This window comes from Felis catus, chromosome D3 (assembly GCF_018350175.1).
Source record: "Felis catus isolate Fca126 chromosome D3, F.catus_Fca126_mat1.0, whole genome shotgun sequence".
Lineage (NCBI taxonomy): Eukaryota > Metazoa > Chordata > Mammalia > Carnivora > Felidae > Felis > Felis catus.
In genome coordinates, this window is record NC_058379.1 from 63327835 (window position 1) to 63348639 (window position 20805).

Below are 20805 nucleotides of genomic sequence, written 5' to 3' on the forward strand. Positions count from 1 at the left end.
GAGGTGCCTGAAGGAGACATGGGGTCAGAATAAAGGCACCATGTTGGGAAGGACCTTTAGACCCAAAAGCAAAGAGCAATTTCATGGACACTAGCAGAAAGTGCTTTTTTGTCATGGCCCAACTTGCCTACCTTCAACATGCCACTGAGTCAATGAGTCCAGTAACAGAATCAGATAGTTGCCATGACTTGGGGGGTGGGGACGAAATGGGGAATTACTAATGAAAGGCCATAAAGTTTCAAGCTGATGAATAAGTTCTAGAGATCTGATGTACAACATTGTACCTTGGTCACCAATAATATATTGTACAGTTAAAAATTTATTGAGAGTGTAGATCTCATGTCAAGTGGGTTTTTTTTGACAATTATGACAATTTTATGACAATAAAATAAAATTGAAAAAAAAAAAAGAACTTGGCCAGACCCTTGTACATGGATTTTGTATCATGTGACTTTACTGAATTCACTTCAGTTCTAGTACTTTTTTGGTGGAGTCTTTAGTGTTTTCTATATATAGTATCATGTCATCTGCTAATACTGAGAGTTTTAGTTCTTCCTTACCAATTTGGTAATTTTTATTTCTTTGTGTTGTCTGATTGCTGTGGCTAGGACTTCCAGTACTGTGTTGAATAAAAGTGGTAAGAGTGGACATCCTTGTCTTGTTCCTGACCTAGGAATGATGGGTATGATGTTAGCTGTGGATTTTTCATGTAAAGCCTTTATTATGTTGAGGTATGTTCTCTCTAAACGTATATTGTTGAGGGTTTTTATCATGAATGCATGTTGTACTTTGTTGGATGCTTTTTCTGCATCTATTGAAATGATCATAGGGTTTTTACCCTTTCTCTTATTGATGTGATGTATCATGTTAACTGTTCTGCAAATATTGAACCATCCATGCATCCTGGGAATAAATCCCACTTGATTGTTGTGTATGATTTTTTTTAATGTATGATTGGATTCTGTTTGCTAATGTTTTGTTGAGGATTTTTACATCTATATTCATCAAAGATATTGGCCTATAGTTCTCTCTCTCTCTTCTTCTTCTTCTTTTTTTTTGTGATACCTTTATCTGGTTTTACTTATCAAGATAATGCTGGCCTCAGAGTATCATTTGGAAGTTTTCCTTCCTCTTCCATTTTTTGGAATATTTTGAGAAGAATAGGTATGAGCTCTTCTTTTTTTTAAATTTTTTCAATGTTTATTCATTTTTCAGAGGGGAGGGGCCGGGGCACAAGCAGAGGAGGGGCAGAGAGATAGGGAGACACAGAATCCGAAGCAGACCCAGGCTCTGAGCTGTCAGCACATAGCCCCATGAGGGGCTCGAACTCATGAATCGCGAGATCATGACCTGAGGCAAAGTTGGATATCCAACCAACTGGACCACCCAGCTGCCCCGGTATGAACTCTTCTTTAAATATTTGGTAGAATTCATCTGTAAAGCAATATGGTCCTGGACTTTTGTTTGTTGTGAGTTTTTTGATTACTGATTCAGTTTCATTGCTGGTAACCTGTTTGCTAAAGTTTTCTATTTCTCCCTGCTTTAGTTTTGGTAGGTTATGTTTCTAGGAATTTATCCATTTCTTCTAAGTTTTCCAATTTGTTGGCAGACCCTTGCTTAAAAAGATTAAAGAGGATGCAAAGGGTACTGTGGGACTTAGAAGATGACGAGGGAACTCTACTGCCATAAGGTCCCGTAAACCACACCTTTCCCTTGTACACAGATGCAGTTTGATAAGGGAGAATAAACAGGGCAAAAATTTGATAAAACACTGACCTAAGTACACAAGGCAGAGGTTGTATTACTTAGAGATATTTCTTAAATGATTGCCCCATATTAGCATTAAATTACTGCACTGAACTAAAATTTAGTGCCCTCTAACCCCCCCCTTCCCACCCACCCCCACCCCCCGCCCAACTACCCATTAGTCAGGGGCTCTTGAGAAAGAACAGATGAGTTAGAAATAAGCAGCTATTTGTTCCTTGCACATCTGAATGTGATGTGTGTAATGTTTGGCCCAAGTGTCCATGTTTTTTTCCTCACTGGCATTTTCTATAGAAGCTCCCAAGCTCAACTAAACACAAAATATAATACTTTAGACTGCTCTTATAGCTGATCTGAGAAATTATTTTATCACGGGGACCTACAAGATATGTTAATGAAAAGCACCTAGAAATAGATACATGATACATTTCTAGAGGACAGAAAACTGTATTTAGGATTTCCTAAGTGCCTCATTAAACACGCACTTACACCATATATACGTGAGTGTGCTATCTATAAAAGTGCTTAGTGCATAGTAGGCTTTTACTATTTGATAAAATGTGTTGGTGATTACACATTCATCTACAATGGATACAGATGATTATTTTCAAGAGTTTCTTGACCCTTCCTTGGCAATGTAGGCATGTGTAGTTTGTGGTTTTCTTCTCCTGAGCTTTTGAGATTGACTTAGATTTTCTAGTTCCAGTTGGAAGTTTTCAGGGATAATGATCAAAAACAAGATTCTGACATTTTGGTCTTATGCCAGGAGAGTGTGAATCAATAGACCTTGGGCAGAAATATCTAGGTTGTATTCTTCTGGAACATTTCCTTCTGCCCAGTCTTCCAGAAGAAAGAAGGAAGAATGGTTTAAATGAATGTTTGAAGTCTGCCTCAATCTCTGCTTGTGATAACTATCTCAAATTCATGCAGCCCTAGGTGATAATTTACAGACCTTCTTCCTTCCATAGAGTGAAATGGTTAGACCTGGCAAATGTTACCCAATCTAAACCTCACTAAAAATTTCTAAACTATATAAATTATTTATCAGCACTCAAGGAGTATAAAGAAAGTGAAGGAATAAAAGAGATACAAAATTCTAGAGCCAAAGGCAGTGGAGCTTACAGTAATAAAACTTACAAAGACTCCGTCATGTTAGGAAATGCACCAAATACTATTAGTATTCATAGACTGGGCAGTAATCAGGTTTTCAAAGATATAGTTTCATCATCTAAAACTAAGTGCCAAGTACTATGTTTCCTAGATTGCATCTTCTAGCAAACAGAAGAGTCTGGTGGAATATAGTATTCACAGGGTCTTCTCAGGCTTGGAAAAATTCTGGCGGTCAGGGGCTGCAAAGGGAGAAGAATGTACAGAAGGCAAAGAATGTACTAAACCATTTTTAACAAGACAGAAACAGAGTATTAAACATTCAGGACCAAGAAAAGGAGGAAGCAACCAGTTCTCTAGGAATATCTTTATATCATCTCCATGTGTTCTTTTTTAAAATGTTTTTTCCCCTAATTATGAATGCCTGAGAATGAAAATATATAGTGGATTTGGTTTCAGGACACTATGGAATGGGAAAAAATTGATTAATTTGTGTCCTACACCATGGAATATGAGGGTTGAAGAAAAACCAAAGGAGGGGAGTTGGCAGCAGTTAATCGCATGCCTGGTGCCTTGATCCCTGGGCATAGGAGCAAGAGCAATGAAGTCCATGTGGTTTCGACAAAAGCCTTGGCTCCAAGCAATAAAAGGACCCACAAGTACACTACTAAAGCTGAAATTTTAGTGTGCCAGTTGAAAAATTATGATCTCTAAATTCCTTCCAGTTAACTATGTTACTATATGAAATGCGTCTTCTTACCTAATAATGTGTAATCCAACTATTCTTCAGCCAAGTGAGTTTTCCCACTATATGTTAAGCTACCTTGAGTCATTCCTGCATTTTCAGAGATTAACAAATGCTAGGGGTATTGTGAATTAAAAAAAATATGTGTTTGAATGCTGTATGTGTACCCTTCATCCTATTTTCTAATTTATAATAAAAACTGCCCCAACACATGAAGATTGGTTGGATGGATTCCAACCCATGTTTAGCTGTTAAATAACAGTTGTCTGTTAGACATTCAGAACTGTTCAAGTTAGGTACTTTCTAAGCTTTAATTGGAATAAACCAAATTACACAGTGGGATCAATGAGTGAATAGACAATTTCATTTTGCATGATGATCCATTGTAAAGTAAGAAAAAGAATCCTCTAACTGGTAGTGTTTCATGGTTCAAGTAAGAAGAGATGGGAAATTAACCCCATGATAATATAGGGTCCCTGGGTCAAAAAGCCTCTTGCCCTGTAGGTGAAGCAGTCCTAAGAGGGACTCCCACTGAGAGGGAACAGTGTGTCTTTTTATGAATATCTGAACCACCAAGTTCCTATTAGCCTCTCTTCTGGCTACAAGAAAAATATCCTTTTGCCACAGCTCAGTGACTTTACTGTGATAATTTTGCCAAAGCCTAACAGGGCAGAGCCCTGCAAATACCGGGATATTTCCTTTCAGCCCTCCAACAAGCCACAACTGGTTCCTATTATTAATAATTCCACTAAGGTTTATCTTCACTAAAAAGCACCTAGCCTTCTACAGTTAAGGAAAAACAAGGCTGCAGACTCCTGCTCTGAATTGTTTCCTGAGCTTCTTCATTATTTACTGAGATTCCTGAAATGCAAACAATCAGAGTCTTATCAGGCAAAGGCAGATCCCCTGAGCCTTTTATCATTCTGTCTGCAATTTTGAATTTCCTCTATAACCAGACAGCATACCAAATGAAGCTAGACTCTTTAAAGGGAAATGAGGCAATTGGAATGTCAATTTTATTTAGTAATATATTGTAAAAACTTAAACAGCATATCCAGCTGATTGACAAAATCCATCCAACTGTTAAGGGCAAAACAAAACTATCTCAAGAGGTACAGTTATGCAGATCTTGCTTTTACCTATAGGCAGATATTTAAAGAGAAGGAGAGAGAGAGACAGAAAATATTGAAGCCAAATGCAACACATGGAATTGTCCAACTGATAAAATTCAGAAAGAGAATAAGGGAGTTAGAAGCAAGGATATCATGTCGTGCTTTCTTTCTTCTTCTTCAGTGAGCCTTTTAACTTCTTCCATAGGCTGTCTTTTCTCTTCAGTTTCTTTTCCATGAAGGATGGCATGGACTCTTTCTTGCGGATTTCCCTCACTAGACCGTGAAAGGCGTCATCAATGCAGAATCTGAGGGCTGCAGAAGTCTCAAAAAAAGCACAGTTATATTCCCTGGCCAGACTCAAGCCTTCTTCTGTAGATACCTAAGGAAAAAATAAATAATATTAAAAAGAAGAAGGGAGGAATGCTTGGATCAAAAACTTTCTAAACCTGAAGAACAAATGAGAAATCAGAATCTGTAAAAGGGAAATTGATTAGAACTTACTAAAAATCAATTCTCCAGATTTCAGTAAAAGGTACCAAAGCACCATGGCCCAAACCATGGCTTTCAAATAAAACTGCTGGGTTTCCAAGTTTCATCTCTCCTGCATTTGAGTTTTGCAAATTCGGATAAATTTCTTTTACCTTTTGGTCTCAGTTTTCTCATTTGTAATGTAGGATAATCACATCTACCTCAAGGCTTTTTGTTAGTGACATTCTCTATAAAAGGTGCATCATATATGCTGAGTACATATTTAAAACTCTGTAACCACTGTTATAGTCGAGAGGTTTCAGTTAAGAATAAGCCAATCTGACGTTGCTGTGAACTTTAAAAACAATCCTCTGGCAAAAGAAAACAAAAGCAAAACATCACTTATTATGAGATAAGTCTCTGGCCAACCCCTCAGAGCATGGTTAGAGCTTTACAAGTTCTGTGGTACTAATCCATGCTGTGGTGCATGTTATTGCAGTGGGTCCTCTAGAGATTACAAACTGAGTGAGATCAAGAACTATGCCTTATCACCTCTTTAATGTCTCAGACACAGCACCTAAATCACCATTAGAGAGATTAGAGAAGAAAGGATGATTAATAAAAATACCTGGATTTAATAACTGTGAATTAAGATTCAAACATAAGTGATGGACAAATATTTAAACAGGGGACTATTGGGGTGTCTGGGTGGCTCAGTTGGTTGAGTGTCTGACTTCAGCTCAGGTCATGATCTCACAGCTCGTGAGTTCGAGCCCCAATCGGGCTCTGTGCTGACAGCTCAGAGCCTGGAGCCTGCTTCTGCATCTCCCTCTCTCTCTGCCCCTAACCCACTTGCATTCTGTATCTCTCAAAAATAAATAAACATTAAAAAAATAAATTTAAACAGGGGATTATAGGTCACTGTAGCTGTGTGCTAATAATTCTGGTCAAATGTTAGCACTCCCATGAAGCTCTACCAGATTATTCACATTGGCTTGAAGAAAGCAGGAATAAGGCTGCCTTGACTCAATATGTTTTGATGACCTCTATGCCCATACTGATCTATTTATTTATTATTATTATTTTATTTACTTTTTGAGAGAGAAAGAAAGAGAACGTGATTCGGGGAGGGTCAGAGAGAGGGAGAGAGACAGAATGTGAAGCAGGCTCCAGGCTGTGAGCTGTCAGCACAGAGCCTGACACGGGCCTTGAACTCACGAGCCATGAGATCATGACCTGAGCCAAAGTCGGATGCTCAATTGACTGAGCCACTTAGGTGCCCCTTTATTGATCTATTTGTTAAAGTTACTCACATGTCTATATATTTATATGTTCATGTTTCCTGCCAAATGGAAGTATATGGTGAACTAGAGACTCCATCAGCCTGGACACTTGAGGAACTATGACAAGGATAAGGGGAAATAGTGCTCCTGGTTCACCAGGGTGGATATATTCACCAGACCTAACTAAGGAACTTTGTTCTTTTAAGCTGATGACATTTTGGAGTTGTTTGTAACCAGAGCATAAGCCACTTTTTCTTAACTGATATACCATGTCATACTGCTAATGAATGGTTGAGTTGGTATATAAAAACAGGTCTGATTTCAAAGCCAGGTCCTTTCTGGTCTGTGAAATATCAACCTCACCAAGGGCTTTCATTCCTGCTGGCCAACACCCCAATCCTTTTTCGAACTCATTTGTATCTTCTAGTAACTCAAGAAACACAGCTAAAACCAACCAACTAAAGTTATTAAGATTCTTTCTTACCAGCAATTAGACAAAGTCATATATTAACTTGTCTGATTTCCAAGGAATCATAGGTGACAGTCTTACCAAATGTTTTGGCACTGCATAGATGCCATTTATTTTTCAGAGTCCTTTAATCCTTTTCCTAACTCAGAAGTTAATGGACACATATCTTATGTGTTTTCTATAGCAACACCACATTATGGTATGATTTTCTAAAATTAATCAGCTTTCATTAGGCTATATATATACAAAAACAGCCTCTCAAAATCTCTGTAGCTTGCAAAAGTGTTTCTTGCTCTCACTGCTTATTAGCAGCTGGAGGGTAGACTGTGACAGTCAGCTCCAGGCTGTGGTTTGGGATCTGGTTTGTCTCTCTTGTCTTCTTGTTCTAAAACTCAGGCCCAAAGAGCACATCTTATCTGGGATATGATGTTTCCATGACAGAGCAGTGGGCAATTACCTACATCCCAGAGGTCAAAAGACAAATGGAGAAACCTGAAGTCAATGAAGCAGGATGTATACTCAGCTCACAAAGAATTGTAAAGAAATAGAATCTACCAAAACCATTTATATGTAAATGCAGCACCCTATCTAGTTTTAAAAAAAAGTTGGTCTGACAATCTTTTTTTTAACACTTGCAGTTGAAACACTTTGAATGTAAAGATATACAGTGAAATTTGAATGGAAATTAATACAAAAAGATTTTATATTGATATAATATCAGACAAAATAGATAAGTTATTAATTTAAAAGATGAATCTATCATGATGATATTTTACATTTGTTTGTACTAAAAGTCACAGCCTCATTTTGTAAGTGCACAGAACTAAAAATTTTAACTCTTCTCCCTCAGCAATTGAAAGATTATGTAGATAAGTAAGGATGTAGAAAGTTTGAACAAAACACCACACTTTATATAATTTACATATAAGCTGCTCTACCCAACAACTGAAAACTTCATTTTCTTCAAATGAACCTGAAGCATTTATAGATATTGACTACATGCTAAGCTATAAAGTCTCAAAACACTGCAAAGAATCAAAGTCATTGTATATTCCTAAACAAATGGAATAAGCTATAAATTAATTTTTAAAAGAAGAAATTCCCAAATACTTTTGTAAAATAGAATTCTAAATAGTCACTGAGTCAAAAAAGATATTACATGAAAATCACATCACTACTTGTGGGATATCTAATGCTGTGTTCAGAATGATGTTTATAGCACTACATCCATGTTTTAGAAAAGTGGAAACGCTCAAATTTCATGATCAAAAGCAACCTCAATAAGTTAAAATAATAATCAGGAAATTAAACTGAAAGGAAGCCAGGGGAAGGAATGATAAAGACAGAAACCAATGAAGTAGTCTTTTCCACTGCATGATTATTTTCTAAGTCCAAAGGTGTTAAATTGATAGACCCCAGGCAAGACAGCTTAAAGGTGGAAAAAGGGTACAAGTAAACAGTATTGAAAATGACAAAGGAGAGGGGCACCTGGTGGCTCCTTTGGTTAAGAGTCCAACTAACAATTCTGGTTCAGGTCATGATCTCATGTTTCGGGAGTTCGAGCCTTATGTAGGGCTCTGTGCTGACGGTGTGGAGCCTGCTTGGGTTTTTTTGCTCCCTGCCATTGCCCCACTCACATGCACACTCTCCCTCTTAAACTTAAAAAAAAAAAAAAAGAATGACAAGGTGGACATCACTACAGATCCTGCAATCTTAAAGAAAGTAATTAGGGAATGTTATATTTGTGTCAAGAAATCTGACAAGTTAGATGGACAAATTCCTAAAACAAAATTTACCAGAACTTACACAAGAAGAAACAGAAAATCTCTATTATCCTCTATACCTTATATAAGGAATTAAATATGTAATTAAGACCTTTCCACAATTAAGTCTCTGTGACCAGAAACCTTCTTCAGTGACTATGTATGGATATACTTACCAAACAACTTCTATAAAAATGTACATATCAGCATTATCACAAATAACAAAAAAAAACTAAAAGCAACACAAGTGTTATAAGTGAATTTGATAATTTGTTGTGCATTAATAGAATGGAATACTGTTCAATGCACATGAATGAAATTGCTATATAAAACTTCTATAAATCTTACACAATAGTGTTTAGTGACAGAAATCAAATCTATGAAACGTTTTTGAGAAATGTGACAAAGTACAGATAGTTCCCATATACCCCACATCCAATTTCTCCTCTTGTTACATTAATATACTTTTAGAAAATCGAAACACAAGAAAACTATTCTTTAGTGTTAGGAGATAATATGTAGTTCCTTTGGTGGTTTAAGGTGAGTTCACTTTGTGATAATTTACAAAGTGTATACTTATAATTTGTGTACGTTTTCTGTATGGTACATTAGTGAAAAACTCAAACAAATGTACTATATAATAAGTCCCCCTCTGAATTTGGGGCATCACCATTTCCTCAAGTACAGTAATATTTCTATAGCTAAATATTTTAACATTCACAGTAAACAGGATATATTGAAGACTCAGATCACATCAGATCCTGGTTAGTCACAAAATGAATTAGGTCTGGTCAGATTTTGCAAACTACATTAAAACCTGTTTATTTTAGTTTCTGAAGTCAGATAACATTATGGACTTACGTTTCTAGTGGGAAGGTTCAATATCACAAAGATTATAAATCATCTCAAAGTAATGTGTAATTTCAATAAAAAATACATTCTAAGTTTCAAAAGATTTCAGGATTTGAATGTTACACAGAGATAGTAAAATTCATAGGAAAGAATAAAGGTAAAAATAGGAAAGAAAATACTTGAATTCTAGTAAGGAGGCGGAGAGAAGAACAATAATAATGTTGGATTCATCCTACTACAGACAGATATCTGTAAATCTGTAGCAGTTCAGGTAGTGGGTTATTAGTTAAGGGCTAGACAGACCAATACAATGTGATGGAGAGTCTAGAAACAAGATTATAAAATATATAGGAGCTTGATATAGCATTGGGTAGCATTCCAAATCAGTGGGGGAAGTGAAGATTCATTCAATGATACCCTACCATTGAGTTATCATCATTTTGGATTATATTTTATGTATGGATATTATTTCTTCTAGCAAAGATAATTTTTCTTTGGAAAGAGTAGAAGAGGGTTAAAGTCTTTAAATCTGTATATTTTTTTCTTACACATTTGAAAAATATTTTTATACAAACACATTTATGAAATGTTTCCTAATTACAAAACTGTAACTATCACACATCATTGGAAACATCAAAATTCAGTTAAAAGTCCAATGTAATAATCTTAATATGAAAAAAAATAGAAAAATCCCATCCATAGATTTGTATTGAAAATGTATAAGCAAATGATAGATGACATAACTGCTTATTATATTATTGTAGCCAGTTGAGGTATATTTGACTCTGTAGCTACTCCTTCCTTTGGTAAGTAACACAGTAATCATGAACACGCTATTTCAAAGCATGAAATGTAGTAGTGTATATTCTTAGATTCATTATCAGAATATTAATTCCATGTTACAAGTCATTAATTTTCACATTCGTTATAATGAAATCCAAAAGGAAATTAAACTTAGTAAATATTTTATCTATTTATATTCATTAAAAAATTCACCTAAAGTTTTTATTTTTAAGAAAAATGTTAAATTGAAAACATACTGTAAAATTCCAACATTTCAATAAATTTGATCTCACATCAATATTGACAAACCATAATTAGTCATCCCTATATCAGATATTGGAATCAATATACTATAGATTCAATGGAAGAACATGAATCCAAACACGTAAGAAGAAAATAAGTCCAAAAAACATTTATTTTTACAGATTCTGGGCTTTATGCTTAGTAATTTTGGTCTGTTTAAAGGCTATAAATATTTCAACAGTATCACCAGGAATAATTTTTAGTCCACTAATGGTTTTTAGTGGTTCAGAACCCGAGTAACATAATAAGAAATAACAGCTTCTATATTAGGGTTCAAAACCAGGATATGTAACATATTCTTCCAATGTTTTATATCTTATCTATATAAATTTTAAGTAATGTTTATTTAATTGGGTAAAGAGAATGTGCATGTTTGTGAGCAGGGGAGGGGGGAAGATGGAGAGAGAGAATCCCAAGCAGGCTCTGTGTTCAGAACAGAGCCTACCATGGGGCTCAATCTCATGAACCTGGGATCATGACCTGAGCTGAAATCAAGAGTCAGATGCTCAACCGACTGAGCTTACAAGGCACCCCTAAATAAAAGATTTTTTTTTAATTTTTTTTCAACGTTTATTTATTTTTGGGACAGAGAGAGACAGAGCATGAACGGGGGAGGGGCAGAGAGAGAGGGAGACACAGAATCGGAAACAGGCTCCAGGCTCTGAGCCATCAGCCCAGAGCCTGACGCGGGGCTCGAACTCACGGACCGCGAGATCATGACCTGGCTGAAGTCGGACGCTTAACCGACTGCGCCACCCAGGCGCCCCAATAAAAGATTTTTAAATGATAAATATTCATGCCATACAGGAACTGCCAAGGAAGAAGCACAGTGTTAGAAGCAAATTAAGAGTTTTTATTTCCCAAATGAAGAGTTTCAGGCCCATGAAGGGTTAAGCAATGTTTAAGGTCACACACCTGATTAAAACACCCATCAAGTTCTACTCTTGTCCATCAAGTATTGTTTCCAATCCTTGTTATTTCTCATGGTGTCTTTCCAATTTCCTCTGCCAGTATTCCACATATATGTAATTGATTATTCTGATCTGAGGTTTTATAACTTGAGATGATTCTTAAATTACAAATAACATAGAACATTTTGTATTGCATTTACAGAGAAAGAAAATGCTAAATACAGAAACATAGGGAAAAATAAATGTAGAAAGGTTATTGGGGGGTTGGGGAAGTAACAATTGATGCAGATCCCTTTGTACCACCATGCCCCTCAATTGCAAGGCAAGTTTGTGATTAAATGTGCCACCCAGAGGCTTTAGAAAGCACTGGTAGAAAAAAGGGAATAAAGAAAAATGTTTTATACAAGTAATAGAAAATTTCAATAACCCATGGGAACCATCTTTTTAATATATATGACCTTTTTCACTGAAGAAGATCACTGTATAATGCACCAGGTACTCCCTGAAATGCCATTTCCTATCTTCCCAAGGAGGCATTAGAGCACAGCCACAGCTGCATGGGGGATTGAAGAGACCACTGGGGCATGATGGTGATCACAGCCTGTTCTAGTGGTGGGCCCAGCTGCCAGTGGGAAGTGGCAAGCATGCTGGTCAATTAGAGTTTGAGTCCCAACAATCTGCTGACTTTAGGGGCTTCATTGTGCTTTATTGTAAAGGTACTCAAGGTAATGGTGGTGGTCTAGTCAGCTATATAATTCTTAATAACCCAGGAGGAAATTCTGATACTGCTTTGCTGTATTTGCTAACCTTGAATGAGGAGAGATTGGCATTAGAATGGGTCTGGCTCTTCCAAGAGAAGCTTTACAAGCGTAATATCTTTGTGGTTCAGCCTACTGAACTATATCTCTTTGGGATTTGTTTACATTTTTTAATATCTTTCTGTCTGTGTTTCAATTCATTGTTACCCATGAAGATAATAATTTTCATTACAGATCTCACATCATCAGTGTAACAGGAATGAGTTTCCTGGAAAATTTGGGACCAAAACATCTTATTTGTAAATAAGAAAATAAGAAGGAAAAGTTGCCCAAAATTAGCTTGTTCAGTTTTCATTTTGTTTAGCTGTATAGGTGATTTTGATCAGTTTTAACAATGAGTAGCCTCACCAGTTTCCTTGACCAGCTCTAATGAAAGTACTTTTAATTTGCTTTTTTAATCTGCATGTTATTTTTTTTTTTTTTTGCACCTATCTTCCATTTAAAGGTAAGTGCAATTTTGATTGGGATTGCAATGAATGTGTAGATTACTTTGGGTAGTACTGACATTTTAACAATATTTATTCTTCCCATCCATGAGCATGGAATGTTTTTCCATTTCTTTGTATCTTCTTCAATTTCCTTCATAAGCTTTCTATAGTTTTCAGCATACAGATCTTTTACATCTTTGGTTAGCTTTATTCCTAGGTATTTAATGATTCTTGGTGCAATTGTGAATGGGATCAGTTTCTTTATTTGTCTTTCTGTTGCTTCATTACTAGTATATAAGAATGCAACTGATTTCTGTACATTAATTTTGTATCCTATGACTTTGCTGAACTCACGTATCAGTTCTAACAGACTTTTGGTGGAGCCTATCAGATTTTCCATGTATAATATCATGTCATCTACAAAAAGTGAAAGCTTGACTTCATCTTTGCCAATTTTGATGCCTTTGATTTCCTTTTGTTGTCTGATTGCTGATGCTAGCACTTCCAACACTATGTTCAACAACAGCGGTGAGAGTGGACATCCTGTCGTGTTCCTGCTCTCAGGGAAAAAGCTCTCAGTTTTTCCCCATTGAGGATGATGTTAGCTGTGGGCTTTTCATAAATGGCTTTTATGATCTTTAAGTATGTTCCTTCTATCCCGACTTTCTTGAGGGTTTTTATTAAGAAAGTTTGCTGAATTTTGTCAAAGGCCTTTTCTGCATCGATTGACAAGATCATATGGTTCTTATCTTTTCTTTTATTAATGTGATGTATCACGTTGATTGATTTGCGAATGTTGAACCAGCCCTGCAGCCCAGGAAGGAATGCACTTGATCATGGTGAGTAATTCTTTTTTTATATGCTGTTGCATTCGATTTGCTAGTATCTTGTTGAGAATTTTTGCATCCATATTCATTAGGGATATTGGCCTGTAGTTCTCTTTTTTTGCTGGATCTCTGTAGGGTTTGGGAATCAAAGTAATGCTGGCTTCATAGAATGAGTCTGGAAGTTTTCCCTCCTTTTCTATTTTTTGTAACAGCTTGAAAGAGCCTAAATGGCCATCAGCTGATGAATGAATAAAGAAATTGTGGTTTATATATACAGTGGAATACTACTTGGCAATGAGAAAGAATGAAATATGGCCTTTTGTAGCAACGTGGATGGAAGTGGAGAGTGTTGTGCTAAGTGAAATAAGTCATACAGAGAAAGACAGATACCATATGTTTTCACTCTTATGTGGATCCTGAGAAACTTAACAGAGGACCATGGGGGAGGGAAGGGGAAAAAAAAGGAGGGAGGGAGGGAGGGAGCCAAACCATAAGAGACTCTTAAAAATTGAGAATAAACCGAGGGTTATTGGGGGGTGGGAGGGAGGGCAAAGTGGGTGATGGGCATTGAGGAGGGCACCTGTTGGGATGAGCACTGGGTGTTGTATGGAAACCAGTTTGACAATAAATTTCATAATAAATGAATGAATGTAAGTGCATATATGTCATCTCAGACTCTTTGCAGGGAAAACCAAAACAAAGCAAAGCACCAGGAAGAATTTCCCACCTTCAGCTGCAATCACTGACATGTGAGAAACTCATTCTTTCTAATTTTCATTACAGTGTAACGTACAGTGTTATATTAATTTCAGGTGTATAATATAGTGATTCAACAGTTCCATATATTAGTTTTCATCAGGTGTACTCTTAATCCCTTTAATCTATTTCACCCACCCCCACCCATATCCCCTCTGATAGTCATCAGTTGTCTTCTATAGTGAAGAGTCTATTTCTTGGTTTGTCTCTCTCTCTCTCTCTTTTTTTTTTTTTTTTTTTTTTTTTTGGTCATATGTTTGATTTCTTAAATTCCACATAGGAGTGAAATAATATGGTATTGGTCTTTGATAAATTTCACAATTTCACTTAGTATTATACTATCTAGATCCATCCATGTCATTGCAAATGGCAAGATTTAATTCCTTTTTTATGGCTGAGCAATATTCCATTCCATACACACACACACACACCACCTCTTCTTTATCCATTCATCAGTTGATGGACACGTGGGCTGCTTCCATTGTTTGGCAATTATAAAGCTGCAATAAACATAGGGGTGTATATATCCCTTCAAATGAGTGTTTGGTATTCTTTGGGTAAATACCCAGTAGTGTGATTACTGGATTATAGGGTAGTTCTATTTTTAATTTTTTAAGGAACCTCCATACTGCTTTCCATTGTGGTTGTACCAGTTTGCATTCCCACCAACAGTGCCCAAGGGCTTTTTCTTTACATCCTCTCCAACACTTGTTGTTTCCTGAGTTTTTTATTTTAGCCATTCTGACAAGTGATTAGTAAAAGCCATTTATAGTTTTGATATGCATTTTACTGATGATGAGTGATATTGAGCATGTTTTCATGTGTTGGTCATCTGGATGTCTTCTTTGGAGAAATGTGTGTTTATCTCTTCTGCCATTTTTGTTTTTTGGGTGTTGAGCTGTATCAGTTCCTCACATATCATGAATACTAACCCTTTATTAAGTATGTCATTTGTAAATATCTTCCCCTGTTCAGTAGGTTGTCTTTCATTTTGTTGGTTGTTTCCTTCACTGTGCAGAAGCTTTTATTTTAATGTAGTCCCAAAAGTTTATTTTTGCTTTTATTTCTCTTGCCTTAGGATACATATCTAGAAAAACATTGCTGCAGCTAATGTCAGAGAAATTACTACCTGTGTTCTCTTCTAGGATTTTTGTGGTTTCAGGTCTCAGATTTAGATCTTTAACACATTTCAAACTTATTTTTGGGTGTGGTATAAGAAAGTGGTCCAATTTCATTCTTTTGCATGTTGCTGGCCAGTTTTCCCCAACACCATTTGTGGAAGAGAATGTCTTTTTCCCATTGCATATTCTTGCTTCCTTTGTCAAAGATTGACCATACAACTATGGATTTATTTCTCAGCTTTTTATTCTGTTCCATTGATCTATATGTCTATTTTTGTGCCAGTACCATACTGTTTGATTACTACAGCTTTCTAAAATAATGAAATTTGGAATTGTGCTTTGGCTCTTTGGGGTCTTTTGTGGTTCCATACAAATTTTAGGTTTGTTTGTTCTTGTTCTGTGAAAAATGCTATTGGCATTTTGATAGGGATTTCATTAAATGTGTGGATTGTTTTCGGTAGTATAGACATTTTAACAGTATTTGTTCTTCCAATCCATTGTGTTGTCTTCAATGTCTTTCGTCAATATTTTATAATTTCAGAATACAGGTCATTCACCTCCTTGGTAAAGTTTATGTTTAGGTATTTTATTATTTTTGGTGCAATTGTAAATGAGATTGCTTTATTTTCTCTTTCTGTAGCTTTTTATTACTGGTATACAGAAATGTAACATATTTCTGTACATGGATTTTTGTATCCTGCAAATTTACTGAATCCATTTATCAATTCTAGTAGTTTTATGGTGGCGTCTTTCAGGTTTTCTATATAGAGTATCTTGTCATCTGCAAATAGTGGAAATTTTATTTCTTCCTTACCAATTTGAATGCGTTTTATTTCTTTATGTTGTCTAATTGTTCTGCCTAGGACTTCCAGTACTGTTGAATAAAAGTGGTGAGAGTGGACATCCTTGTCTTATTCCTGACCTCAGGGGAAAGCTAAGAGCTTTCTCTCATTGGGTATGAACTTACCTGTGGGTTTTTTATATATGATCTTTATTTTGTTGAGGTATATTCTCTCCAAACCTACACTGTTGAGGGTTTTTTTTTTTAATCATGAATGAATGTTGTACTTTGTCAAATGCTTTTTGTCCATCCATTGAAATGATCATATCATTTTTATCCTTTCTCCTATTGATGTATTATTTTTTTAATATGCAAATACTGAACCAAACTTATATCCGAGGAATAAATCTCACTTGATCATGATGAATGATTTATTTAATATATTGTTGTACTCAGTTTGCTAATATTGAGGGTTCTGCATCTATGTTCATCAGGGATATTGACCTATAGTTCTCTCTTTTTTTAGTATCTTTATCTGGTGTTAGTATGAGGGTAATGCTGGCCTCATAGAATGAATTTGGGAGTTTTCTTTCCTTTTAAATTTTTTGGAATAGCTTGAGAAGAATAGGTATTAACTCTGCTTTAAATGTTTGGTAGAATTACCTGTGAAGCCATCTGGTCATGGGCATCAATTTGTTGGGAGTTTTTAAATTACTGATTCAATTTCATTGCTGCTAATCAGTCTGCTCAAATTTTCTGCTTCTTCCTGCCTCTGGTAGGTTATATGTTTCTAGGAATTTATCCATTTCTTCTAGGTTGGCATATATTTTTTCATATTATTTTACAGTTGTATTTCTATGGTGTCAGTTGCTAGTTCTCTTTCATTTTTTTTTTTTGAGTCCTTCTGTGCTTTTTGTTTGTTTTTGATGAGTCTTGCTAGAGGTTTATCAATTTTGCTGTTCTCTTCCCAAGAACCAGGTCCTGGTTTCATTGATGTGTTCTATTGCTTTTTTGTGTTTTTTTTTGTTTTGTTTTGTTTTTTAGTTTCTCTATCATTTATTTATGCTCTAATCTTTATTATGTCCTTCCTTCTGCTAGTTTTGGGTTTTGTTTGCTCTTTTTCTAGCTCCTTTAGGTATAAGGTAGGTTCAAGATTTTTCTGCTTCTTGAGGTGACCAGTATTGCTATAAACTTTCCTCTTAAAACCACTTTTGTTGTATCCTAAAGATTTTGGACTGTTGTGTTTTCATTTTCATTTGTCTCCATGCATTTTTTTTATTCCAATTTGATTTCCGCATTGACCCATTCATTGTTTAGTAGCATGTTTTTTAACCTCTATATATTTATGGTCTTTCCAGATTTTTTTTTTCTTCTGGTGGAGTCCTAGTGTCATAGTGTTGTGATCAGAAAAGATGGATGGTATGACTTCAGTCTCTTCAAATTTGTTGAGAATTGTTTTGCAGCCTAATATGTGATCTATCCTGGAGAATGTTTTCTGTGAGAAAAGAATGTATATTCTGTTGTTTTAGGATGGAATGTTATAAGTCTGTTAAATCCATCTGGTCCCATGTGTCATTGAAAGCCACTGTTTCCTTGTTGATTTTCTGTTTTAATGATCTATCAATGTAAGTGGGGAATTAAAGCCCCTCACCATTATTGTAGTACTACCAATTAGTTCCTTTATGTTTCTCTTCAGCTGCTTTAAGTATTTGGGTGCATAAATATTTATAATTGTTATATTTTCTTGTTGGATTGTTTTGTCTTTTGTTACAGTCTTTGTTTTAAAGTGTATTTTTTGTGATATAAGTAGTGTTACCCCAGTTTTCTTTTGACATCTATTTGCATGTCTTTAGGTCTGAAGTGATTCCCTTGTAGACAGCATATGGATGGGTCCTTTTTTTTTAAATCCATTTTATCCATTTTCAGTTTCTACTGAAAAATCAGCTGGTAGCTTTCTGGGGTTTCCATTGTATGTAATGGTCTTTTTTTGATGCTTTCAAAATTCTCTGTCAGTATTTTTTGCCATTTTAATTACTATGTGTCTTGGTGTGAACCTCCTTAGGTTGATTTTGTTGAGGGAATCTGGATCTGGATCTGGATATCTGTTTTCTTCCCCAGATTAGGGAACTTTTCAGCTATTATTTCTTCATATAAATTCTCTACAACTCTTTTCTCTCTCTTCTCCTGCTGGGATCCCTATAATGCAAATCTTACTGTGCTTGATGGAGTTCCCTAAGTCTATTCTTATTTGGCATTTTTTTTTCTCTGACCTGCTCACTTTGATTACTTTCCATTACTCTGTTTTCTAGGTCACTAATTTGTTCCTCTGCTTTCTCTAGCTTGCTATTTATTCTATCTAATGTATTTTTCATTTATTGTGTTCTTCATCTCTGTTTTTTTTTTAATCTCTATAGGGGTCTTGCTGATGTCCTACATGGTTTTCTCAAGTTCAGTGAGTATCTTTATGATCATTACTTTAGATTCTTTATCAGACATATTACTTATCTCTATTTTATTTAGTTCTTTTGCTGTGGTTTTGGCCTATTCCTTCATGTGGGACATATTCCTCTGTCTCCTGATTTTGTCTAACTCTATGTTAATAAAGTCAGCTATGTCTCCTGCTTTTGAAAATGATGGCCTTATGAAGAAGTCCTCTAGTTCCCTACGATGCAGTGTTCCTGTTCACCAGAACCTGGCATTTTGGGGGGTATCTTATGTGGGTGTTGCATGTGTCCTGCTGTTGTGGGCAGTGTTTGGTCATTCACCAGGGTAGGGTTCCCAGTTTAACAAGGTGTATACAGGTCTGTTTCTAAAATGAAACCTGCAGCCACAACTGGGACTGGGGCTGGACAGATCTGTAAGCAACAAAATGGGCGGGTACATGATTTTAACAAGGTGCATGTGGGCTTCTTAGGGCCTGCCCCTACTGAGACCCAGACCCTGCAAAAACGTGCAACTTGGGAGAAATGGTGTTGTCAAGGTTTGCACTAGTCTTCTGGGAGAGTGGATCTCCCCAGTGCAAGGACCAAGGCAAAAGTGACTAGGAAGGGTAGATCTGCTGAAGTGAGGAGGGGCAGAGCTTGGTGTAAGCAAGTTAGGTAGTGATCGTTGGCCCAGTTGGCCCGGTTCCCACAGAAGTTGTTCAAGAATTCCTGCCCCTCCAGAACATGCTCAGACCAGCCCTGAAACAAACTTCCTTGCATGCCCACTGCAAATTCTGGCCTTTGCACATTTTTGTGCTCCTCCCTATACTTTCTGTGTCTGTTTTCTTCTCATCAGTCGTGCCCCAGCTTAAATATCACCTCCACTGAGACACTTTGCCTAACTATATTCTCTACAAAATATTCTGCACATTGCCAGTGATTCTGTTCCATTGTTCTACCTTATTGTTTTCTTGGCACTTAATTACCCTCAGAAATCATCTTACTAATTTATTCCTGTGTTTATGTTCTGTCTTCTTCCAGTACAGTGTAAGCTTTGTTATAACAGGAATTTTGTCAGTCTTGTTCACTGCTGTACCTGGCTCCAGCACAGTGGCCAGCACTTAGAATGACACTATTGGATGCCTGGCAATAGGCAGTGCTGGGGTTACATTAAATAGAAGTGTTAGTTTTTGGAGCAATAGGAAAATATAAAGGAAATTTCAAATCACTATAATCAGTGCCATGACAGGGGCAAGCACAGAGCACTATGGTGACATTTGTAAGTAGTGCCCAGACCCTTATTAGTGGTTGGTTCTCAGGTAGAATATCCTCAGGGAGGATATCTTTGTAGGAAGCCTGAATGACAAGCAGCAATTACCTAGGTTGGAGGGGGTTGGGTGTTTGGGGGGAACTGGAAGTAGTCTCAGATGGAAGCACTAACAATGGCCTAAGGCAGAGGTGATAATGGTGCTTTTGTTGGATCATCTGCAGTTAATGTGGTTTAAACCAAAGCATGAAGAAGAAGGTAGAGAATGAAGAGCAGCACTCTCAGAACAAACTAGTGAGCTTAAATGCCTAATTTATATAGATTCATATGAAATTTGCTTGAAAACCATCAAGTAATTTTTAAAAAGCCTGTTTCTTGAGTGCCTACTCTGTGCAAAGACATGTAAAAGGTTTTCTCTCTCTTGCTGTTCTGGAGAGATATTGATTGAATAGAGAGAAAAGCAGGACATAATTAAATGGTGTAGCCAGTCCTTCTGAGGCGCAGGATGGTAATGGCTCTAGGGTAAAGGGTTTAGACTGCTTTGTACAAGAGACATTTGAAATCTCCAAGGCCTTGTGCTTTTCATCCAGGAAGCCCTGGTATGTTGGGGGGTGGGGGTGGGGGGAAGGTTGCCATGGCAGCCAGTAGTTACTAAGAAGGGAAAAAAGAGAAAGTTAATGCTAAATATTTTGCTAACAGCAATATCTGGCTGCTTCTTTGAATTTTGCTCCTAAGGACTTTACTTTTAAAATATCTTGTTAAAATTATAAATCAATAAAGTTAGGCAGTATATGAAATATATATGCCAGAATATGTAAGTTTAA

The 20805-nt window shown here is 36.3% G+C and overlaps 1 protein-coding gene and 1 long non-coding RNA gene across 8 annotated transcripts in view; one reads left to right on the plus strand and one right to left on the minus strand.

The window, feature by feature from the left end:
* Nucleotides 1-20805, plus strand: part of LOC109493429 — a 557438-nt gene that overhangs the window by 507595 nt on the left and 29038 nt on the right. The gene's annotated exons all lie outside the window — the stretch shown is intronic.
* Nucleotides 4611-20805, minus strand: part of RIT2 (Ras like without CAAX 2) — a 446014-nt gene continuing 429819 nt past the window's right edge. For all 7 annotated transcript variants that reach the window (XM_045042156.1, XM_045042157.1, XM_045042155.1 and 4 more), the window contains one exon: nt 4611-5107. In XM_045042156.1, the coding sequence (XP_044898091.1) occupies nt 4880-5107 (228 nt within the window). In that variant the 3' untranslated portion in view covers nt 4611-4879. The remainder of the gene's footprint in view (nt 5108-20805) is intronic.